Raw genomic sequence first — 26,588 nt, 5'->3', positions numbered from 1 at the left:
GTTCTTGTCTTAGGACACACTTCAAATGTTGACTACTGTAATAACGTATTAGACAGGACTGTTCGACAGATCGTAAACTCACAAAGACAGAGAATGTGAGCACTGTGAGCTCAGCCGTTCTCAGCGCCGTCAAAATAAAAGTCTCAACAACGAGCGCGGCTCACGTCACTTCAGAGTTCCTACTGGCGGTGCGAATGCAACCGGGACAATGTTCCTAAGGGAACCATTAGTTCTCGGGGAAACACCCATAAACTACGTTCCCAGAACTACCTTTCCAGTGGTTGTGCCCCACTGCAGTCAAGAGAAGAGCTGAGCATTACGTCCTGAGGAGTGTTGGACTCCGAGGTCCTTGTAGTCTTGCCATTCAGATAAAGGGACCTTGTGAAGGTCTGAAGTCGCTGCAGAAGGTCATGGAGTTGTTCAATTCTCTATCTTAGAATAATGTTGCACAACTGTGGTTCATCCTGTCTTACCAGCCATGCTCCAATTCATGTAAACCCCGACGCTCAATGCATCCTCTGAAGTAACAATAGGCCTATATAATCAGATGGCTGTCACAATCATAAAAAGCAGTGTAAGGACTGTCACTTGTGCTTTATAAGTACATTACACGTGTGCGCATAATGATTTTGCTTCAGAAAACAACATAATTAAATACATGTTTTAATGTTTCAAAGGCAGCTACAACAGGCACTGCAAGTGTTTTCCAGTTTTTAGTTCCAGTTCACACATACAAATACACATACTCAAAGAGAGAGTTGTTTTCTTTTGTTTTGTTTTATCCAGAAACTTTGAAAGTATAGCCGAGTTGTGATATACTTAATGCTGAAGTGTTGTATGCGAGGCTTGGGCGGTGTTCTTTTCTTGATTTTCAAGTGTGTACAGTATGTGTAGCTTCTTTCAGTCGTTACATTTATAATAGAGGCAAGTTTGTTCATGCTCTTTCCAGAAGTGCAACTATTAACTGTACTGAAAGAAATGAAATCACAAAATTATTAAGGGCTTGACAGGTGTGTCTGTAGGTGTGTGCCACTCTTGTTAAATACGATTAAGAGAAACACTATGTTCCCAGCCAGAGACAACTGTTGATAGCATATAGGTGTATAGGTTAGCTCATTTTGTTTTAGGAAGTTTATTGAAGCATTAAACAAAACATTAGTCAAGAATTAAACAAAACAAAATATTTACCATCAAAAATCGTTGCACAAGTCACATCATTTAGGGTGTAAGATTGAAATGTAAAACGTCAATTATTCACACAAAACCAATCTAAAAGAGAAGCATACGCTTTTTATCTATAGGATCTTCTCAGAGGGGTAAAAATAAGTCAAAATAAGAAAATAAATCACAATCTCTCTGTGGTCTCTTTCTTATCTTTATTGTAGAACGCTCTCTGACAAACACATGTATGCTCTCTATATGCACACCAACCTGTTGCTAATTGATTTGTGGACATCTAGTGCAAGTGACTATAGCAGAGCTGTGTATTATCAGCAAACTATATACTTGTTAAATCGTGACATATCGAATACTGTTTCCAAGTCCAAATCTGTGAGAATATCATCTCAACAGACATTTACTAGCCCAACTCATTTATAGACAATCTTTTAAAAATCTCTTAAAAACTACAGTCTCCTGGCTCACATTGGCAATATTTTCAAGGGGTGGTTGATTATAATGTCACTTTTTTTTTTTTTACTTTAGTTAGTGTGTAATGTTGCTGTTCGAGCATACACAACATCTGCAAAGTTACAACAATATTTTCTTTTACAGAAATCGCTTTTCAAGGACTACAACAAAAGGCTGGTCGGGACTAAAGGGTGTGAGGCCATGTTGGGCTGCTTTAGAGAAGAGGAAGACCTGTTGTTTCTGTTTTTTTACACACCGGAAAAAGTTTGTCCTAAGGCTGGTTAAAATTACATTTTTAACACTGTTCCTGAAGATTATAACCTTAACGTGTGTCTGTGCGCTGCACATTTTACAGAGAACAGCTTCCAGAAGAGAATACAATGTAGGCTATATATTTATGGATCACAACTTGTAAGTATGTCTTATTATTTGTAGTTGTGTTTTCTTAACAGTTCCAATTATAAGCTTTATGTAGTTGCTATGATAGCTATGATGTAAAGCTTTGCCTCCGCTAGCCTGCTAACTAACACTACAGTATTGATGTAGTGTTTACTGGAGCTTTTGTAAGACTGTTCACCGCCCCTTAGGTAAATTATCCATGATTTTGTTATCGATTACTGTTTGCATTACCATAGTTTTCCGACAAATATAATTAAATGGTGGATAACATATATTATCAACAAAAAAATTACAAAAAAAACATACTACTCTGAAATATCCGTGCTTGAAATTCCGTTCTGCACGATCCTCTTGTTCGTTAACATTGTCAGGGTCTGAATCAGGCTCGAAATGGTCTGAAATTATGAAAATTTACATCTGAGTAGAGCTCGCGGTTATGAAGGGGCGAGACAGTTCCCGAACACACGCCAATCACAACACACTGGGTCAGCTAACCAATCACAACACACTAGGTCAGCTAACCAATCACAACACACTAGGTCAGCTAACCAATCACAACACACTGGGTCAGCTAACCAATCACAATACACTGGGTCAGCTAACCAATCACAGCACACTGGGTCAGCTAACCAATCACAATACACTGGGTCAGCTAACCAATCACAGCACACTGGGTCAGCTAACCAATCACAGCACACTGGGTCAGCTAACCAATCACAGCACACTGGGTCAGCTAACCAATCACAACACACTGGGTCAGCTAACCAATCACAATACACTGGGTCAGCTAACCAATCACAGCACACTGGGTCAGCTAACCAATCACAGCACACTAGGTCAGCTAACCAATCACAGCACACTGGGTCAGCTAACCAATGACAATACACTGGGTCAGCTAACCAATCACAGCACACTGGGTCAGCTAACCAATCACAGCACACTGGGTCAGCTAACCAATCACAGCACACTGGGTCAGCTAACCAATCACAGCACACTGGGTCAGCTAACCAATCACAGCACACTGGGTCAGCTAACCAATCACAACACACTGGGTCAGCTAACCAATCACAACACACTGGGTCAGCTAACCAATCACAGCACACTGGGTCAGCTAACCAATCACAGCACACTGGGTCAGCTAACCAATCACAACACACTGGGTCAGCTAACCAATCACAACACACTGGGTCAGCTAACCAATCACAGCACACTGGGTCAGCTAACCAATCACAGCACACTGGGTCAGCTAATCAATCACAGCACACTGGGTCAGCTAACCAATCACAGCACACTGGGTCAGCTAACCAATCACAGCACACTGGGTCAGCTAACCAATCACAACACACTGGGTCAGCTAACCAATCACAATACACTGGGTCAGCTAACCAATCACAGCACACTGGGTCAGCTAACCAATCACAGCACACTGGGTCAGCTAACCAATCACAGCACACTGGGTCAGCTAACCAATCACAGCACACTGGGTCAGCTAACCAATCACAGCACACTGGGTCAGCTAACCAATCACAGCACACTGGGTCAGCTAACCAATCACAATACACTGGGTCAGCTAACCAATCACAATACACTGGGTCAGCTAACCAATCACAGCACACTGGGTCAGCTAACCAATCACAGCACACTGGGTCAGCTAACCAATCACAACACACTGGGTCAGCTAACCAATCACAACACACTGGGTCAGCTAACCAATCACAGCACACTGGGTCAGCTAACCAATCACAGCACACTGGGTCAGCTAACCAATCACAACACACTGGGTCAGCTAACCAATCACAACACACTGGGTCAGCTAACCAATCACAGCACACTGGGTCAGCTAACCAATCACAGCACACTGGGTCAGCTAATCAATCACAGCACACTGGGTCAGCTAACCAATCACAGCACACTGGGTCAGCTAACCAATCACAGCACACTGGGTCAGCTAACCAATCACAACACACTGGGTCAGCTAACCAATCACAATACACTGGGTCAGCTAACCAATCACAGCACACTGGGTCAGCTAACCAATCACAGCACACTGGGTCAGCTAACCAATCACAGCACACTGGGTCAGCTAACCAATCACAGCACACTGGGTCAGCTAACCAATCACAGCACACTGGGTCAGCTAACCAATCACAGCACACTGGGTCAGCTAACCAATCACAGCACACTGGGTCAGCTAACCAATCACAACACACTGGGTCAGCTAACCAATCACAGCACACTGGGTCAGCTAACCAATCACAGCACACTGGGTCAGCTAACCAATCACAGCACACTGGGCCAGCTAACCAATCACAGCACACTGGGTCAGCTAACCAATCACAATACACTGGGTCAGCTAACCAATCACAATACACTGGGTCAGCTAACCAATCACAGCACACTGGGTCAGCTAACCAATCACAGCACACTGGGTCAGCTAACCAATCACAACACACTGGGTCAGCTAACCAATCACAATACACTGGGTCAGCTAACCAATCACAGCACACTGGGTCAGCTAACCAATCACAGCACACTGGGTCAGCTAACCAATCACAACACACTGGGTCAGCTAACCAATCACAGCACACTGGGTCAGCTAACCAATCACAATACACTGGGTCAGCTAACCAATCACAGCACACTGGGTCAGCTAACCAATCACAACACACTGGGTCAGCTAACCAATCACAATACACTGGGTCAGCTAACCAATCACAGCACACTGGGTCAGCTAACCAATCACAGCACACTGGGTCAGCTAACCAATCACAGCACATTTCATATTTCAGAAGGAGGGGCTTTATCGAAAATGACGCAGACTGGGGAGAGAAGAGCTGTAATAATGTAAATTATGTAGCTAAAAACTAATGTGTTTTTTGAACAATCAAGCAAGAAAACATATTCTAGTACACCCCAAGAACAAAATCCCTTCGTAAAAGGGCATAAAAGGCCCTTTAATCATTCAGAAAAGATGGATTTGGCCAACTGAGATTTCAGTATGAAGATAAAGGTTAGGATCATGAAGTTTTGCTTTTGCGATCTGTTAGATCGTTTGAACCTGGAAAAAGTGACGCATGACGCCAGACTTAACAACAGTGTTATATTGTTTAAAACCAGCTAAATAAAACGTTCACAGTAGTAGGTTAAGTGCAGAGGTCCTGCAGAGTTTGGCTCCAGATCGCCTCAACACACCTGTCTGGAAGTGTTAAGACATTGATTAGCTGGTTCAGGAGTGTTTAATTAGGGTTGGAGCTGAACTCTGCAGGAGCAGGATTGGACACCCCTGGGTCAAACAACAATGGGCCCAGGACTGAGCCTTGGGGGACACCGCGAGATGTCACATGATGCCTGAAAGCTGTGTATCCTCCATACATAGCTGTCATTGTTGGGCCGAAATTACAGAAATACAACACAACAAAATGTTCTTATCTATGTGTTTAATCTTGCCTGGAGCAGAACCTATTCTAGAAAAAATAATGAAATTCAAACATGACATACACACCCACAACATTACAAAATGTTTTTCTTATAATGTGTAAACTAGACATATTTGATGACTAAGTCAATCATTTCTAATAAACATAGTGGCATCATAGTACATAACACCTATTAGTTTTTCCACAAATGATTAACAGGTTATAGGCTATATCTTTAGTGAGGTTGGACTGGACCTAAGTTTCAAAGGTAAACTCTAATTTGTTGAGAGTTAAGAATTTGAAAAGAGGGTTTTAATTTAAATTTTAAATTGTAACTGGATGTGTGCACCTGATAAACGGGCGTGGAAGTAAACTAAACTGGTTGGTTGAGATAAGTTTGTGTAAGATCTTTGCTGTGTTGCAAAATGCTAGAATGTTATGTTAAAAATTCATATTGCACATGGTAACACACAGTATTGCTTACATACTATGTTGCAATTAAGTTTGGTTTTAATACCTAGTTTTAAATGCTGACATAAGCAACAAAATTATGACTCATTTTTAATCTATGAGATTCAACATCTGTTCTAACTTTCCCACACTAATGTTAAATTAATGCAACATGACATTATGAGTGGTCATTTGCACTTGTCAACCAGGCTAATGGACAATTAATGTTTTTTTTTGTACCACAGACTGTGCACTTCACTTTTTTTCAAAGACAAGAAGCAGACAAAAAACAAACTGACGAACCTCTCAGTCACAGAGGAGTGTAAAGGGTGTGTGAAACTGGGTGTGTTGCTCTCCTGTGGAAAACACACACACAGGCGAAAGTCCTCCGCAGATTGACTGACTGTGTGTGTGTGTGTGTGTGTGTGTGTGTTTGAGTCAGACAGGGCGTGCTTCTTCTGCATCCCTGCGATCATGTCATTTTCTCTTTTCTTTTCAACTTAATTTTCAACTAATGTAAGATGCGCATGCTCACCATTTCACCGATTCTGTAATCATATGGGATATTTTGGATATAATGTGTATAGTGCTGCTGTGTTATATGTTTATAGCCTTGCAAAACAAATCAATTCATGAATAATTAATTAAAAGGCAACGCTTTACAACAAGGTTCATTAGTTTACATTATGTAATGTATTAATTAACATGAACTAACAATGAGCAATACATTTGTTAAAGTATTTATTCATTAGAAATCACAGTGCATTAACTAATGTAAAATCCACCATTTTAATAATGTATTAGTAAATGTTAAAAGTAATATTAACTAAGATGAAAAAATGCTGTAGAAGTATTGTCCATTCTTAGTTCATGTTAACTAATGTATGAACCTTATTGTAAAGCGTTACCAAATAAAAAATAAATAATAAAAGCTGAGGGGAAAATGCAGTAGTACAGTACATCTTCAGCTTTTAACAGAAAGTTATTTTAAAAACAATGTTTTTAAAAGCAATACTTGTTAACAAAGTTGGCTAAAGTTCAAGAATTTGTTTTAAAGAAAAAAAAACACGACTATTTAATTGGAGTGTATCAGAGAATTCCGTGGGAAAGTGGGGGGGATTTTTCGGGAACACCTCAGCATGTATAAGCCGCGCCTCATGGGAACACGGGTGTGTGTGTGTGTGTGTGTGTGTGTGTGCAGGTGTGGTCTAAAGGAAAACCGGAACTATCGAGCGCGCAGCGTCCATTACCGCCGCAGTCACCGCCGCGCAGAGACGCGCACGAGCACGAGCAGGAGAGGACGAGGACGGTATCACTCTCACTGCGCTTTCTTTCGCTGACCCGCTGCTTCAACTTCTGCAGAGATGAGTTTGTCCGGATCCCAGACCCGGCTCCAACAGATGAGCCGCAGGTCCACCTCCAGGCCCGACCTCACCGCCATGGGCTACAGTTTACCGCGGGGCGACGGAGTCTTCATGAGTGGAAACGGATACCAGTCCGAGTTCAACGACGGCGGATACGCGCAGCAGACCTTCACACACTCCTTCTCCAAGAGCTCCCAGGGAGGAGGAGGAGGAGGAGGAGGAGGAGGAGGAGGAGGAGGGGGGACACTGGGGTGAGCTTCCATTCATGCGCTATCAAGTTACGTGTTAAATATTAACAAAGTCTGCACTAAAAAGTGGAAGTATGATGACCTCAAGTATTTCTTCCATGATCAGAGATATTCAAGTTCATTGTGTAGCTCTGCTTTTACTGTGTCAGCTATTGTTCATTTTAAAGGAAATTATGGTGACACATCTGAGAAGAGGTGGATACTTAAGAGTCCAGATGCAGTATATGAAAGAGTAACATTTTTTTAGCAATAACTTTTGCATCGTGCATGTTATTGTGTTATGTCGCGAGACAGGAAACGGTCCAGCACTGACTGGCATGTGTCAATCAATCATAGTGTCAGTCTCCTGTAACGTGTAGGAGTGCGCGAGACACACACTAACGCGGGGATAGTTGGCACACACACACACACACACACACACACACACATCTTTTAAAAGTTTCCACACATGCCAGCATTACGAAACTGAGTGTATTTACTGGTTGCCATATCAACACTATATAGAGAAAAACTTCAAAAATTAAAAAATATTTGGAAGATTGAACATTTATTTAACCATAGCAAAAGTCATTTTATTAATTATTATTATTATGTTTTGAACTATGCTGTATAGCTGTTTTTTTTTGCGGTGTGTTTGTTGTCAAACTCAAAAATGAGTTTATTTTGAATTATTAATAAATGCTATTATTTTATATGAAAAAGTTAATAATTGCATTTTATTGACAAAATATTTTAGTTTGCCTTATATATTTTTTGATTAGATCAGAGAGCATTTGAATCTGTCATATGGTCATGTTACAATGTGCCTCACCTATGGGGCATGTTGTCACACGTGTATCAAGCAAAAAGTATACAGTGTATTAATGAAACAAAACCACATAATTGAACGAAACGTGTGAAATTAATGTGGGAGAAAATTAATTCTCTGAACCTTAAGTGGATTTACACAAGCTGAGAAAGTAAAAGTGTTAGGTTGTGCCCCGCTACTTTAACAGACCGTAGGATAACACTCTATTTCAAGGTGACGTAGTTACACGATACTACATGTACTTACTATAGTAATAACAGTAAATTATACATGATTAAAAGTAACTAAACCAAACCGTAACTCTATAGTAGGTACATGTAGTTAATTAATATTACTCAGTTCTTATTTGAATAATTACAATGTAACTACGTCACCTTAAAGGTGCTCTATGTAGCTTTTCTTCTAAAATGAATCCTTTTTTTATTGCCTGTGTGTGAAGGGGTTGTAATCACACATTACAATGATCCACTTGTCGGGTTTTGCTTCAGCAGATAAAACAAAAAAAAGTTGTATCTGCTGAAGCTCGTCAGGCCAAACGTGATTCTGATCGACTCAGGACGAAAACACGGATCAACATCGGCAGAGCTTTTGAATTATTAGTAAACTCTAATGAAATAGCAAGGTAAACTACATGAGACATGAAATGAATACAAAAGACTGTTCCAGGATAAGAAAAAGGAGGTGCTTTAGGATGTATACTTGTTTTATGTACTAGATCTACTGTCTAATGTCACTCATCCCACTATCATATTGTTTATAATGCACATTTCCAGACACGTTCAGTACAGTAATGGTACTTCCTACTGCCTTACTGTTACACTGACATTGTTCAGTCTAGTTCACCGTTTTCGTTATCATATTATACATTCACCTATGTTGACATTGCTGATTGTGAAAGACACGAATAGTTAGTGAAATGCCTTATGCTAGATAACACCACAAATGTAACGTTATCATGGTACGAGCATGGAGCATTAGTTCAACGCCAAGCTGATAAAGTATCCTATTACTGTAGCGTTGCAGTGGGAGTTTACATGAGTTTCCAGCATGTCTCCGGTGTGTTGAAATCCCCGTGTGGCCGGTAGTGAATGCTCGCTCCTGAGATCGCACACACACACACACACACACACACACACACACACACACACACACACACACACACACACACACACACACACACACACACACACACACACACACACACACACACACACACACACACACGAGCACGAGCGCTCTTGTTGCAATCTGAAACATCACCACTAGAGGCCGCTAAAAGTTCAATAGAGCACCTTTAAAGGTGCCCTAGAATGTATTTTTTTATTATTTTATAATGTTTCCTGGGTTACCCTTATAATGTTAGTATGTTTTTTAGATAAAAAATAATCATAATTTAGAAATAAATAGCATTTTTCCTAGCCTGCTTTTAGCCTCTGATTTGAACACTCTGTTTGAAGGGGCGTGTCTGCTGTGGGATTCAGTGTAACCGCCCACTGCTGTGATTGGCTGTGGGATTCAGTGTAACCGCGGCCACTGCTGTGATTGGCTGACATGCTTGCATATGAAATAGCTACGCATTACATGTGAAACTCTCTCCCGAATACTTTTACTACTGCTATTATACGTTTTTACTATAACAGCTATCGAGATTAACGAATTGTGAGAAGTTTTTAAAGTATTTAGATCTATTCCCATCACATAAAATGTTGCCGTGATGAGCATTGAGCAGATGACAGTGTGTTGATCGCGAGAATGAAGATCTTATCAGTGCAAAGCAGTTTCTGCACTCTCTAATGCTTTCACCAATGCAAACACGATGATGTAAATACAGTAAGAGCTTCGTTGTGCAGTAACGTGCGTCATTGATTTCATAACGAGTTTGGCAAGTGTCCAGATAAACTCGCGCTGTGGAAAGATTGTTCTTTGATCGCTTTCTGTATATAATTTATTCACAATTTAAATAAGTTTTTTTTCATCCTACTAAAAGAAACGATGTGAAGCTGATATTTTAGTCACTGGCTTGACTTACTGATGCATAAACAGTATTGAACGATTTTGAGAGAAAGATTACCTGTCTGAACTTGAACAATTACACATCAGAAAGTGTTGCTTGGTAGCTCGATCCGAGGCCAGCTCTGTATTGGCCCAAGTTGAGGAAACACTCGGTGAAATGTTTGGAAATTTCCAGAGAAAAAATACTTTTGTGTTCATGTGTACATCCACACTGAGCAACTGCCATGCTTCGGCTGCGCAGTTCCGCCTGGCATTGAGGGCTGGCATTATGCAAATATTTGGAGGCGTACATATTAATGATCCCGACTATTGCGTCACAGTCGGTATTGTGTGGAGAACCGACCGTTTTTCAGGGGTGTTTTTCATAAACGTGAATTAAATGAGAACGCTAAAACAGTCCAGTTTGAGATTCACTCTATGTCATGTCCATGCACTGAACTCTTGTTATTTGACTATACCAAGGTAAATTCAATTTTGAATTATATGTCACCTTTAAAAAAGGGGTACCGTAACATGCATTTACCGTCCGTAAAAAGGCGAAGATTGCGATGAGACAGGAAAAAGGTCTGTAAAGAATGGCGTTACACTTTATTTGAAGGTGTCATAGTTACAGTGTAATTAAGTGCTGAGTAATATTAATGAACTACATGTACTTGCTATAGGGTTAGGGCAGGATTAGGGTTTGGTTGAGGGTTAGTTGCATGTAATTATGCTGTTATTACTATGGTAAGTACATGTGTAACAAGGACACTGTAAGATAAAGTGTTGCCAGAATGGCTCGTTTGTTCCCGTTTGAGAAATTGTTCTGATCTGTTTTGATGGAAGATGGAAATGATAAATCTATCCAACAGAACATGAAATCTTTAGGTTTTCTTTAAAATACCTTAAATAAGTGTAGTGATCTACTTCTCAAGAACACGTGTGTGTTTATCTGATGCGTAGTGTGTGTCTCAGGAACACGTGTGTGTTTATCTGATGTGTAGTGTGTGTCTCAGGAACACGTGTGTGTTTATCTGATGTGTAGTGTGTGTCTCGAGAACACGTGTGTGTTCATCTGATGTGTAGTGTGTGTCTCAGGAACACGTGTGTGTTTATCTGATGTGTAGTGTGTGTCTCGAGAACACGTGTGTGTTCATCTGATGTGTAGTGTGTGTCTCAGGAACACGTGTGTGTTTATCTGATGCGTAGTGTGTGTCTCAGGAACACGTGTGTGTTTATCTGATGTGTAGTGTGTGTCTCAGGAACACGTGTGTGTTTATCTGATGCGTAGTGTGTGTCTCGAGAACACGTGTGTGTTTATCTGATGTGTAGTGTGTGTCTCAGGAACACGTGTGTGTTTATCTGATGTGTAGTGTGTGTCTCAGGAACACGTGTGTGTTTATCTGATGTGTAGTGTGTGTCTCAGGAACACGTGTGTGTTTATCTGATGTGTAGTGTGTGTCTCAGGAACACGTGTGTGTTTATCTGATGTGTAGTGTGTGTCTCGAGAACACGTGTGTGTTTATCTGATGTGTAGTGTGTGTCTCAGGAACACGTGTGTGTTTGATGTGTAGTGTGTGTCTCAGGAACACGTGTGTGTTTATCTGATGTGTAGTGTGTGTCTCAGGAACACGTGTGTGTTTATCTGATGCGTAGTGTGTGTCTCGAGAACACGTGTGTGTTTATCTGATGTGTAGTGTGTGTCTCAGGAACACGTGTGTGTTTATCTGATGTGTAGTGTGTGTCTCAGGAACACGTGTGTGTTTATCTGATGTGTAGTGTGTGTCTCAGGAACACGTGTGTGTTTATCTGATGTGTAGTGTGTGTCTCAGGAACACGTGTGTGTTTATCTGATGTGTAGTGTGTGTCTCAGGAACACGTGTGTGTTTATCTGATGCGTAGTGTGTGTCTCAGGAACACGTGTGTGTTTATCTGATGTGTAGTGTGTGTCTCAGGAACACGTGTGTGTTTATCTGATGTGTAGTGTGTGTCTCAGGAACACGTGTGTGTTTATCTGATGTGTAGTGTGTGTCTCAGGAACACGTGTGTGTTTATCTGATGTGTAGTGTGTGTCTCAGGAACACGTGTGTGTTTGATGCGTAGTGTGTGTCTCAGGAACACGTGTGTGTTTATCTGATGTGTAGTGTGTGTCTCAGGAACACGTGTGTGTTTGATGTGTAGTGTGTGTCTCAGGAACACGTGTGTGTTTGATGTGTAGTGTGTGTCTCAGGAACACGTGTGTGTTTATCTGATGTGTAGTGTGTGTCTCAGGAACACGTGTGTGTTTATCTGATGCGTAGTGTGTGTCTCAGGAACACGTGTGTGTTTATCTGATGTGTAGTGTGTGTCTCAGGAACACGTGTGTGTTCATCTGATGTGTAGTGTGTGTCTCAGGAACACGTGTGTGTTTATCTGATGTGTAGTGTGTGTCTCAGGAACACGTGTGTGTTTATCTGATGTGTAGTGTGTGTCTCAGGAACACGTGTGTGTTTATCTGATGCGTAGTGTGTGTCTCAGGAACACGTGTGTGTTTATCTGATGTGTAGTGTGTGTCTCAGGAACACGTGTGTGTTTATCTGATGTGTAGTGTGTGTCTCAGGAACACGTGTGTGTTTATCTGATGTGTAGTGTGTGTCTCAGGAACACGTGTGTGTTTATCTGATGTGTAGTGTGTGTCTCAGGAACACGTGTGTGTTTGATGCGTAGTGTGTGTCTCAGGAACACGTGTGTGTTTATCTGATGTGTAGTGTGTGTCTCAGGAACACGTGTGTGTTTGATGTGTAGTGTGTGTCTCAGGAACACGTGTGTGTTTGATGTGTAGTGTGTGTCTCAGGAACACGTGTGTGTTTATCTGATGTGTAGTGTGTGTCTCAGGAACACGTGTGTGTTTATCTGATGTGTAGTGTGTGTCTCGAGAACACGTGTGTGTTTATCTGATGTGTAGTGTGTGTCTCGAGAACACGTGTGTGTTTATCTGATGCGTAGTGTGTGTCTCAGGAACACGTGTGTGTTTATCTGATGTGTAGTGTGTGTCTCAGGAACACGTGTGTGTTTATCTGATGTGTAGTGTGTGTCTCAGGAACACGTGTGTGTTTATCTGATGTGTAGTGTGTGTCTCAGGAACACGTGTGTGTTTATCTGATGTGTAGTGTGTGTCTCGAGAACACGTGTGTGTTTATCTGATGTGTAGTGTGTGTCTCGAGAACACGTGTGTGTTTATCTGATGTGTAGTGTGTGTCTCGAGAACACGTGTGTGTTTATCTGATGTGTAGTGTGTGTCTCGAGAACACGTGTGTGTTTATCTGATGCGTAGTGTGTGTCTCAGGAACACGTGTGTGTTTATCTGATGCGTAGTGTGTGTCTCAGGAACACGTGTGTGTTTATCTGATGTGTAGTGTGTGTCTCAGGAACACGTGTGTGTTTATCTGATGTGTAGTGTGTGTCTCAGGAACACGTGTGTGTTTGATGTGTAGTGTGTGTCTCAGGAACACGTGTGTGTTTGATGTGTAGTGTGTGTCTCAGGAACACGTGTGTGTTTATCTGATGCGTAGTGTGTGTCTCGAGAACACGTGTGTGTTTATCTGATGTGTAGTGTGTGTCTCAGGAACACGTGTGTGTTTATCTGATGCGTAGTGTGTGTCTCAGGAACACGTGTGTGTTTATCTGATGTGTAGTGTGTGTCTCGAGAACACGTGTGTGTTTATCTGATGTGTAGTGTGTGTCTCAGGAACACGTGTGTGTTTATCTGATGTGTAGTGTGTGTCTCAGGAACACGTGTGTGTTTGATGTGTAGTGTGTGTCTCAGGAACACGTGTGTGTTTATCTGATGTGTAGTGTGTGTCTCAGGAACACGTGTGTGTTTGATGTGTAGTGTGTGTCTCAGGAACACGTGTGTGTTTATCTGATGTGTAGTGTGTGTCTCGAGAACACGTGTGTGTTTATCTGATGTGTAGTGTGTGTCTCAGGAACACGTGTGTGTTTATCTGATGTGTAGTGTGTGTCTCAGGAACACGTGTGTGTTTGATGTGTAGTGTGTGTCTCAGGAACACGTGTGTGTTTATCTGATGCGTAGTGTGTGTCTCAGGAACACGTGTGTGTTTATCTGATGTGTAGTGTGTGTCTCAGGAACACGTGTGTGTTTATCTGATGTGTAGTGTGTGTCTCAGGAACACGTGTGTGTTTATCTGATGTGTAGTGTGTGTCTCAGGAACACGTGTGTGTTTATCTGATGTGTAGTGTGTGTCTCAGGAACACGTGTGTGTTTATCTGATGTGTAGTGTGTGTCTCAGGAACACGTGTGTGTTTATCTGATGTGTAGTGTGTGTCTCAGGAACACGTGTGTGTTTATCTGATGTGTAGTGTGTGTCTCGAGAACACGTGTGTGTTTATCTGATGTGTAGTGTGTGTCTCAGGAACACGTGTGTGTTTATCTGATGTGTAGTGTGTGTCTCAGGAACACGTGTGTGTTTATCTGATGTGTAGTGTGTGTCTCAGGAACACGTGTGTGTTTGATGTGTAGTGTGTGTCTCAGGAACACGTGTGTGTTTGATGTGTAGTGTGTGTCTCAGGAACACGTGTGTGTTTATCTGATGCGTAGTGTGTGTCTCAGGAACACGTGTGTGTTTATCTGATGTGTAGTGTGTGTCTCAGGAACACGTGTGTGTTTATCTGATGTGTAGTGTGTGTCTCAGGAACACGTGTGTGTTTATCTGATGTGTAGTGTGTGTCTCAGGAACACGTGTGTGTTTATCTGATGTGTAGTGTGTGTCTCAGGAACACGTGTGTGTTTATCTGATGTGTAGTGTGTGTCTCAGGAACACGTGTGTGTTTATCTGATGTGTAGTGTGTGTCTCAGGAACACGTGTGTGTTTATCTGATGTGTAGTGTGTGTCTCAGGAACACGTGTGTGTTTATCTGATGTGTAGTGTGTGTCTCAGGAACACGTGTGTGTTTATCTGATGTGTAGTGTGTGTCTCAGGAACACGTGTGTGTTTATCTGATGTGTAGTGTGTGTCTCGAGAACACGTGTGTGTTTGATGTGTAGTGTGTGTCTCAGGAACACGTGTGTGTTTGATGTGTAGTGTGTGTCTCAGGAACACGTGTGTGTTTGATGTGTAGTGTGTGTCTCGAGAACACGTGTGTGTTAATGAATGTTCCCGTCTCGCTGTCCTCAGCTTGTCCGCGATGGCTGTCCAGAAGAGAGCGCAGATCCTCTACCAGGATTGCTACGGCTTCCTGAAGCGAGCGCAGAACCTCCTGGAGAACGTGAGAGCCGTTCACACACACGTCCACTCTTCTGCATGTGACACACACACACACACACTCACAGTGATCTCTGCATGGTTCTGCTGTGGTGTTTCAGATGGGGCCGGCCGCTGAGGTGGACAAGAACATGATGGCAGCACTGGAGACCATGGAGCAGATGAAGATGTGTGCGGTGGAGTTACAGAGCGCCCGAGTGCCCGCCGACAACATCCTGCGCAGGTACAGCAGTGTGTGTGTGTGTGTGTGTGTGTGTGTGACGTAACCTGCTGACGTCAGTATTCAGCACACTATGAGTACATGTCAGTATCCAGGAATATATTGTGACATTCGTTCAGCAAGCATGTGTGTTTCTTCATCTTACGGACTCTTGCTAAACTTGCTTAGGGCTGTAACAATATCGCAATACAAAAATGCATCAATATGTATTGTGTATAGTTCACCCAAAATGAAAATTACTGTGCGAGAGGTTTTCAGAGTTTTAGTGTCAGTACGACATTAAACTGCTATATATTATGTTGAATATAATGTATAATAATGCACTGGGGGAATATTTGTGTGTCCTGATAATGCCAGATGTCAGTAAAAAGTGGCCGACATTATTATAAATACACTCACCTAAAGGATTATTAGGAACACCTGTTCAATTTCTCATTAATGCAATTATCTAATCAACCAATCACATGGCAGTTGCTTCAATGCATTTAGGGGTGTGGTCCTGGTCAAGACAATCTCCTGAACTCCAAACTGAATGTCAGAATGGGAAAGAAAGGTGATTTAAGCAATTTTGAGCGTGGCATGGTTGTTGGTGCCAGACGGGCCGGTCTGAGTATTTCACAATCTGCTCAGTTACTGGGATTTTCACGCACAACCATTTCTAGGGTTTACAAAGAATGGTGTGAAAAGGGAAAAACATCCAGTATGCGGCAGTCCTGTGGGCGAAAATGCCTTGTTGATGCTAGAGGTCAGAGGAGAATGGGCCGACTGATTCAAGCTGATAGAAGAGCAACTTTGACTGAAATAACCACTCGTTACAACCGAGGTATGCAGCAAAGCATTTGTGAAGCCACAACACGCACAACCTTGAGGCGGATGGGCTACAACAGCAGAAGACCCCACCGGGTACCACTCATCTCCACTACAAATAGGAAAAAGAGGCTACAATTTGCAAGAGCTCACCAAAATTGGACAGTTGAAGACTGGAAAAATGTTGCCTGGTCTGATGAGTCTCGATTTCTGTTGAGACATTCAGATGGTAGATTCAGAATTTGGCGTAAACAGAATGAGAACATGGATCCATCATGCCTTGTTACCACTGTGCAGGCTGGTGGTGGTGGTGTAATGGTGTGGGGGATGTTTTCCTGGCACACTTTAGGCCCCTTAGTGCCAATTGGGCATCGTTTAAATGCCACGGCCTACCTGAGCATTGTTTCTGACCATGTCCATCCCTTTATGGCCACCATGTACCCATCCTCTGATGGCTACTTCCAGCAGGATAATGCACCATGTCACAAAGCTCGAATCATTTCAAATTGGTTTCTTGAACATGACAATGAGTTCACTGTACTAAAATGGCCCCCACAGTCACCAGATCTCAACCCAATAGAGCATCTTTGGTATGTGGTGGAACGGGAGCTTCGTGCCCTGGATGTGCATCCCACAAATCTCCATCAACTGCAAGATGCTATCCTATCAATATGGCCAACATTTCTAAAGAATGCTTTCAGCACCTTGTTGAATCAATGCCACGTAGAATTAAGGCAGTTCTGAAGGCGAAAGGGGGTCAAACACAGTATTAGTGTGGTGTTCCTAATAATCCTTTAGGTGAGTGTATATCTAGTCAGTGACAGCACAAGCATATTCCACCAAAGTAATTCAGTGTTTTCAGCTTCAGAATCATGAATATTGTTATTCTGGTGTCTCTATTGTCCTGTGCTTTGGGTTTCAGCACCGAGTCCAAACGCCTGTTCATTCACACACACTATGTAACACCAAATTTAGCATTTTAATCAGCAGTACAATATCTGGAGATCAGAGTCGTGATTGGCTACGATGATCATGCGGAGTTAAAATCTCTTGATTTTAATGCCCCTTGTTGAAGAAACAGCAGATGTGTGTGTGAGGCTGAGCTGAAGGCTGTGTGTGTGTGTGTGTGTGTTGCAGTCTGGAGGAGTGTATGTTGATCCACACGGACATCCGTAACTCCATCACGGGCACGACTCTGCGCAGGACCAGCGCGGCGAGCGGCGGATGGGACGACCCCAGCAAGAGCTTGCAGGACGCTTTAGCCTGGATCAACCAGAAGAAGGTCTGACACACACACACACACACACACACACACACGAGCACGGTCAACTATGACACCTTCAAATAGTGTAACCCACTTCACAATAAGGTTCATTAGCTAACATTAGTGTATTAACTAACATGAACAAACCATGAGCAATACACTCAGTTGTGTAAATAAACTAAGGTAGTAAACTAATGACCCTTATTGTGAAGTGTTTCCGATGCTTGGCTATTGCAGATTATTGGTGATATTAGTACATTGGTGGTGCGTTTGCCATCAGTTGTTGCAACTATTTAAAAAAAAACATTTATGTTAATTGAATAAAATATAAATATTAGTTGAACAACTTTTAGTTGAAGCACTAAAATTATTAACTGGAAATAAATCAAACTGAAATGAAAGTAATTTAAACCTAAATTGTAATATTAAAATAATAATAATAAAATGACAAAAAGCATGTAACATAATGACTGATATTTAAGCTTCAATTAACATGAAAACTAGAGATAAATGCTAATTCAAAAACTATATTGATAAAACTAAACTAAAAAGTAAATAATGCTGTTTTTTGGATTTAAACTAGAAGAGAACAAGATGTGTTACTGATGTTGAAAGTGTTTATCTGATGAAAAATACTTTCAAATATTGTGAAAAATTATTACAATGTAAATCAGCTGTTCTCTATGTGAATATTTAATAAAGTATAATTTATGCCTGTGATCAAAGCTGAATTTTCAGCATCTTTACTCCAGTCTTCAGTGTCAGTGTGTGTGTGTGTGTGTGTGTGTGTGTGTGTGTGTGTGTGTGTGTGTGGAGAGGACGATGTGATTCCTCATGTGTTTATCAGGCAGAACAGCCCATAATGACAGCACTGCGCTGGAATTCACTCGCTCCTCCTCCTGTCCAGACTGGCCCTATCTCAGACCCCCACTTACCACAACAGAGAGAGAGAGAGAGAGAGAGAGAGAGAGAGAGAGAGAGAGAGAGAGAGAGAGAGAGAGAGAGAGAGAGAGAGTAGGAGTGTATGCAACTCCCTGACTTGTTGTTACTTGTGGTAGTGTAGAGAAGGACACGCACGCACACACACACACACACACACACACACACACACACACAGAGGTTAGACAGAGGAGCAGGAGACACACCCGGCTCTGCTGAGACACTCCCATACCACTTTCCCTTTAAAGTAAAGGAGTGGCGAACGAGCAAGACTTCCACTGAATACATTCATTTATACCGACAACATCATTGTAATGCGTTAAATCAAGTAAAAGAACATTTGCATATTATCATCCACCTGTGGCACACACACACGCACACTCGCGCGCACACTCGCACAAACACACACACACACACTTGCACGTGCACACACACACTCGCACACACACACACACACACACACGTTGTGTTTTCATGTTTTATGGGGACTTTCCATAGACATAATGATTTTTATACTGTACAGACTGTATATTCTATTCCCTTACACCAACCCTATCCCTAAACCTACCCATCACAGGAAACATTCTGCATTTTTACATTTTCAAACAACATCACTTAGTATGATTTATAAGCTGATTTCCTCATGGGGACCAAAAAATGTCCCCACACGAACAAGGATTTCGGATATTGCGATCCTTGTGGGGACATTTTGTCCCCATAACGTAGGGTTTACCAGGCCACACACACACACACACACACACACACACACACACACACACACACACACACACACAGAATTTAGACAGAGAACACACACACACACACACAGAGGTTCGACAGAGAACACACACACACACACACAGAGGTTCGACAGAGAACACACACACACACACACACACACACACACACACACACACACACACACACACACACACACACACACAGAGGTTTAGACAGAGAACACACACACACACACACACACAGAGAACACATTGTCTCTGAGAGCAGGAAGGGGGGAGGAGGGAAACAGGGAGTGTCTGTAGCAAACAAAGACACAGCAGTGAGAGTGTGTGTGGTGGAACTGGTTTGCAGTGCTTTAACACTGATCTCTGTCGGCTGAAATACCTCTGAGTCTCGCCCGACCCTGATCACACACACACACACATCACAGAAGAAGAAGCCACAGACTGCTCTCAGATCAGCTGATGTTAGCGCTCACACATTGACCCCTACAGGCCATCAGCGGCGATGATGATGATGATGATGATGAAGATATAAAGCTCAGATATGCTTTCAGAGGCCACGAATCACTGCGACTAAACCATGAGCTTTAAAGTGTGCCAACTCTGCAGATTTCATTGAACTAAAAGGATGAATCCACAGCACAGGAAACCCGTCCATGCTCAGACACTTCCCGACGATCCGCCGAGGAAAGGGAGGCGATGTTTACACAGGATAATGGCACACTACACCGGACTCTGCTCTCAGGGAGACCCGCGAATAACAGGAAGTGAACAATCTTATCTCAACTACAGACAGGAAAAGGGTATTACAGAAGAATCCTAACTCCACTAAAAAACTTTAGGACAACCCCAATGGTGTCCTAACTTCAAAAGTCATGAAGCTAAAAACATTTATCAATGAAGAACAGCGATGTGTGATGGCGGAGAGACGTTGTGAACCCCTGATGTGCTGCACTCAACAAACAATCAATAACAGACTCCTATGAAAGCTTATCTTAATGAAAAGCACCACTCATGTTTTATCCGTTTTACTTCACAGCGGTTTGTTTGTTTGCGTGTCGCTGGTTGCTTGGTAACAGACCTGAGAGTTGATCACCGAACTCGATGGAGGGTTTAGGATTTCCTAACTACAGATGAGATTTTATAAGATAGGATAAGAATCCTAAATCAAATTCTGTAAAAAGAATTTCTGAAAAATCCTAAATGTCAGATCTGAACTTAAGACTTCAGATAGAAAGTGTGTGTAATACGCCTTCTGTGGTTCCCAACAGGTTCTGCACCAGAAGGTTAGGGTTCACTGGGTTATTCTGACTTAACTCACCCAGTTTAAGTGCTCAAATTAACATTTTTTGGTCTTGATATGATGAAGATTGCAGATGTTGGTGTTGTATGTTGTTCATGTGTGTGTGTTTGTGTGTTGCAGAGACTCATTGAGACGTCACCCTTCGGTGAAGATAGTGAGACCATCAACCAACAAATCCTGAATCACAACAAGTTCCACAGCTCGATCCAGAGGAGCGTGGAGGTGGAGCGGGCCCGGGATGAGCTGGTACGAGGACGCTTCTTCAGTGCATGGCCTTCATATGATGGAGTCGTTTGAGTGGGGGTAGTGAAGGCCTGTTCACGCCGAGTACCATAACGATATTAGCTCTATTAGCTGAGTTTGTTATAAGCGCTCTGCAGTTTGGTCGTCTGGGTGGATTCTGATTGGCTGTCGAAGTTTTTATCATTCATCAGCTGGAAAACAATCGTTCTGAAAGTGATTCCAACGATATCATCGTATTATCAACGTTATATTTATAGGATTATATAGGATTTTTAGAAGGATATCTTTATCGTTACAGTAATCGTCCTCGGTGTGAGCGGGCGGCAAGAGAATTATTTGAAAGCACTTCAACTAATGAGCCTGTAAGAAACTTATAGAAGTTTACCGTAAGGCAAATGTACTGAACTAAATATTTTTATTTTATGCAAAATATATATTTTACAAAATAACATGGACTTTAAAATTGCTAGAAAATCAAAGCCAAGTGTCTAAATAAGTTTGAAGTTGATATCACACAGATGTAGCTGCTAAACTGCAGTAAAGAGCACGGTAACGCAGTGTCCAATATCAGCGATTTGAGCCGACCAATCAGGCTGTGAACAGATCTACATATCTACATAACAGATCTACAGATCTACAGATCTACATAACATATCTACAGATCTACAGATCTACATAACACATCTACAGATCTACATAACATATCTACAGATCTACAGATCTACATAACAGATCTACAGATCTACAGATCTACATATCTACATAACATATCTACAGATCTACAGATCTACATAACATATCTACAGATCTACAGATCTACATAACAGATCTACAGATCTACATCACATATCTACAGATCTACAGATCTACATAACATATCTACAGATCTACATAACATATCTACAGATCTACATAACATATCTACAGATCTACATAACACATCTACAGATCTACAGATCTACATAACACATCTACAGATCTACAGATCTACATAACACATCTACAGATCTACATAACACATCTACAGATCTACAGATCTACATAACACATCTACAGATCTACATAACAGATCTACAGATCTACAGATCTACATAACATATCTACAGATCTACAGATCTACATAACACATCTACAGATCTACATAACAGATCTACAGATCTACAGATCTACATAACATATCTACAGATCTACAGATCTACATAACACATCTACAGATCTACATAACATATCTACAGATCTACAGATCTACATAACAGATCTACAGATCTACAGATCTACATATCTACATAACAGATCTACAGATCTACAGATCTACATAACATATCTACAGATCTACAGATCTACATAACAGATCTACAGATCTACATCACATATCTACAGATCTACAGATCTACATAACATATCTACAGATCTACATAACATATCTACAGATCTACATAACATATCTACAGATCTACATAACACATCTACAGATCTACAGATCTACATAACACATCTACAGATCTACAGATCTACATAACACATCTACAGATCTACATAACAGATCTACAGATCTACAGATCTACATAACACATCTACAGATCTACAGATCTACATAACATATCTACAGATCTACAGATCTACATAACATATCTACAGATCTACATAACATATCTACAGATCTACAGATCTACATAACACATCTACAGATCTACAGATCTACATAACAGATCTACAGATCTACAGATCTACATAACAGATCTACAGATCTACATAACAGATCTACAGATCTACAGATCTACATAACATATCTACAGATCTACATAACAGATCTACAGATCTACATAACAGATCTACAGATCTACAGATCTACATAACATATCTACAGATCTACATAACATATCTACAGATCTACAGATCTACATAACACATCTACAGATCTACAGATCTACATAACAGATCTACAGATCTACAGATCTACATAACAGATCTACAGATCTACATAACAGATCTACAGATCTACAGATCTACATAACATATCTACAGATCTACAGATCTACATAACATATCTACAGATCTACAGATCTACATAACACATCTACAGATCTACAGATCTACATAACAGATCTACAGATCTACATAACACATCTACAGATCTACAGATCTACATAACAGATCTACAGATCTACATAACAGATCTACAGATCTACATAACACATCTACAGATCTACAGATCTACATAACAGATCTACAGATCTACAGATCTACATAACACATCTACAGATCTACAGATCTACATAACACATCTACAGATCTACAGATCTACATAACACATCTACAGATCTACAGATCTACATAACAGATCTACAGATCTACATAACAGATCTACAGATCTACATAACACATCTACAGATCTACAGATCTACATAACAGATCTACAGATCTACATAACAGATCTACAGATCTACAGATCTACATAACAGATCTACAGATCTACAGATCTACATAACACATCTACAGATCTACAGATCTACATAACACATCTACAGATCTACAGATCTACATCACATATCTACAGATCTACATAACATATCTACAGATCTACAGATCTACATAACACATCTACAGATCTACAGATCTACATAACACATCTACAGATCTACAGATCTACATAACACATCTACAGATCTACATAACAGATCTACAGATCTACAGATCTACATAACACATCTACAGATCTACAGATCTACATAACATATCTACAGATCTACAGATCTACATAACATATCTACAGATCTACATAACATATCTACAGATCTACATAACATATCTACAGATCTACAGATCTACATAACACATCTACAGATCTACAGATCTACATAACACATCTACAGATCTACAGATCTACATAACAGATCTACAGATCTACAGATCTACATAACAGATCTACAGATCTACAGATCTACATAACACATCTACAGATCTACAGATCTACATAACACATCTACAGATCTACAGATCTACATAACAGATCTACAGATCTACAGATCTACATCACATATCTCTAAGCTCTAAGCTTTTATGTTCGGCGTTAAAATTGCCAATGTGAATGCTAAGTGGACCAAGACTAAATGTTTTTTGTTTTGTTTTTCGGACCAAATGAACCAAGCAAACTAAACTAAGTTAAGTTTTTAACCATTTGGAAATGGATGCCTGATTCATGATTGTGATAAAACATGTGATGGGGAAGAAAGACTGTGAGTGTGTGTTGTCTGACTGTGAGTGTGTGTTGTCTGACTGTGAGTGTGTGTTGTCTGACTGTGTGTGTTTGTGCTTCAGGTGCAGAGCCGAGAGAAGGCTGTGTGTGTGTGTGTTGTCTGACTGTGAGTGTGTGTTGTCTGACTGTGAGTGTGTGTTGTCTGACTGTGAGTGTGTGTTGTCTGACTGTGAGTGTGTGTTGTCTGACTGTGAGTGTGTGTTGTCTGACTGTGTGTGTTTGTGCTTCAGGTGCAGAGCCGAGAGAAGGCTGTGAGTGTGTGTTGTCTGACTGTGAGTGTGTGTTGTCTGACTGTGAGTGTGTGTTGTCTGACTGTGTGTGTTTGTGCTTCAGGTGCAGAGCCGAGAGAAGGCTGTGTGTGTGTGTTGTCTGACTGTGAGTGTGTGTTGTCTGACTGTGAGTGTGTGTTGTCTGACTGTGAGTGTGTGTTGTCTGACTGTGTGTGTTTGTGCTTCAGGTGCAGAGCCGAGAGAAGGCTGTGAGTGTGTGTTGTCTGACTGTGAGTGTGTGTTGTCTGACTGTGAGTGTGTGTTGTCTGACTGTGTGTGTTTGTGCTTCAGGTGAAGAGCCGAGAGAAGGCTGTGTGTGTGTGTTGTCTGACTGTGAGTGTGTGTTGTCTGACTGTGAGTGTGTGTTGTCTGACTGTGTGTTTGTGCTTCAGGTGCAGAGCCGAGAGAAGGCTGTGAGTGTGTGTGATGTCTGACTGTGAGTGTGTGTTGTCTGACTGTGAGTGTGTGTTGTCTGACTGTGAGTGTGTGTTGTCTGACTGTGAGTGTGTGTTGTCTGACTGTGTGTGTTTGTGCTTCAGGTGCAGAGCCGAGAGAAGGCTGTGAGTGTGTGTTGTCTGACTGTGAGTGTGTGTTGTCTGACTGTGTGTGTTTGTGCTTCAGGTGCAGAGCCGAGAGAAGGCTGTATGTGTGTGTGTGTTGTCTGACTGTGAGTGTGTTGTCTGACTGTGTGTGTTTGTGCTTCAGGTGCAGAGCCGAGAGAAGACTGTGAGTGTGTGTTGTCTGACTGTGTGTGTGTGTTGTCTGACTGTAAGTGTGTTGTCTGACTGTGAGTGTGTGTTGTCTGACTGTGTGCGTTTGTGCTTCAGGTGCAGAGCCGAGAGAAGGCTGTGTGTGTGTGTTGTCTGACTGTGAGTGTGTTGTCTGACTGTGAGTGTGTGTTGTCTGACTGTGTGTGTTTGTGCTTCAGGTGCAGAGCCGAGAGAAGGCTGTGAGTGTGTGTTGTCTGACTGTGTGTGTGTGTTGTCTGACTGTGAGTGTGTGTTGTCTGACTGTGAGTGTGTGTTGTCTGACTGTGAGTGTGTGTTGTCTGACTGTAAGTGTGTTGTCTGACTGTGAGTGTGTGTTGTCTGACTGTGTGCGTTTGTGCTTCAGGTGCAGAGCCGAGAGAAGGCTGTGTGTGTGTGTTGTCTGACTGTGAGTGTGTTCTCTGACTGTGAGTGTGTGTTGTCTGACTGTGAGTGTGTGTTGTCTGACTGTGTGTGTTTGTGCTTCAGGTGCAGAGCCGAGAGAAGGCTGTGTGTGTGTGTTGTCTGACTGTAAGTGTGTTGTCTGACTGTGAGTGTGTGTTGTCTGACTGTGTGTGTTTGTGCTTCAGGTGCAGAGCCGAGAGAAGGCTGTGAGTGTGTGTTGTCTGACTGTGAGTGTGTGTTGTCTGACTGTGAGTGTGTGTTGTCTGACTGTGTGTGTGTGTTTGTGCTTCAGATGCAGAGCCGAGAGAAGGCTGTGAGTGTGTGTGATGTCTGACTGTGTGTGTGTGTTGTCTGACTGTGAGTGTGTGTTGTCTGACTGTGAGTGTGTGTTGTCTGACTGTGAGTGTGTGTTGTCTGAGTGTAAGTGTGTTGTCTGACTGTGAGTGTGTGTTGTCTGACTGTGTGCGTTTGTGCTTCAGGTGCAGAGCCGAGAGAAGGCTGTGTGTGTGTGTTGTCTGACTGTGAGTGTGTTGTCTGACTGTGAGTGTGTGTTGTCTGACTGTGTGTGTTTGTGCTTCAGGTGCAGAGCCGAGAGAAGGCTGTGTGTGTGTGTTGTCTGACTGTAAGTGTGTTGTCTGACTGTGAGTGTGTGTTGTCTGACTGTGTGTGTTTGTGCTTCAGGTGCAGAGCCGAGAGAAGGCTGTGAGTGTGTGTTGTCTGACTGTGAGTGTGTGTTGTCTGACTGTGAGTGTGTGTTGTCTGACTGTGTGTGTGTTTGTGCTTCAGATGCAGAGCCGAGAGAAGGCTGTGAGTGTGTGTGATGTCT

The 26,588-nt window shown here is 41.8% G+C and overlaps 1 protein-coding gene across 2 annotated transcripts in view; it reads left to right on the top strand.

The window, feature by feature from the left end:
- Nucleotides 1-7,148: 7,148 nt before the first annotated feature.
- Nucleotides 7,149-26,588, top strand: part of dspa (desmoplakin a) — a 43,333-nt gene continuing 23,893 nt past the window's right edge. Inside the window, exons 1-5 of one of the 2 annotated variants that reach the window (XM_056266393.1) lie at nucleotides 7,149-7,509; nucleotides 15,481-15,571; nucleotides 15,669-15,790; nucleotides 17,732-17,876; nucleotides 20,964-21,089. In XM_056266393.1, coding sequence (XP_056122368.1) covers nucleotides 7,259-7,509; nucleotides 15,481-15,571; nucleotides 15,669-15,790; nucleotides 17,732-17,876; nucleotides 20,964-21,089 — 735 coding nt within the window. In that variant the 5' untranslated portion in view covers nucleotides 7,149-7,258. The remainder of the gene's footprint in view (nucleotides 7,510-15,480; nucleotides 15,572-15,668; nucleotides 15,791-17,731; nucleotides 17,877-20,963; nucleotides 21,090-26,588) is intronic. The other variant, XM_056266403.1, reaches the window with a different exon arrangement.

This window comes from Rhinichthys klamathensis, unplaced genomic scaffold (genome assembly GCF_029890125.1).
Source record: "Rhinichthys klamathensis goyatoka isolate OS25496 unplaced genomic scaffold, OSU_Roscu_1.1 h1tg000011l_1, whole genome shotgun sequence".
NCBI lineage: Eukaryota > Metazoa > Chordata > Actinopteri > Cypriniformes > Leuciscidae > Rhinichthys > Rhinichthys klamathensis.
Note: the sequence above shows the minus strand (reverse complement) of the source record. Positions and strands in the feature narration are given on the sequence as shown.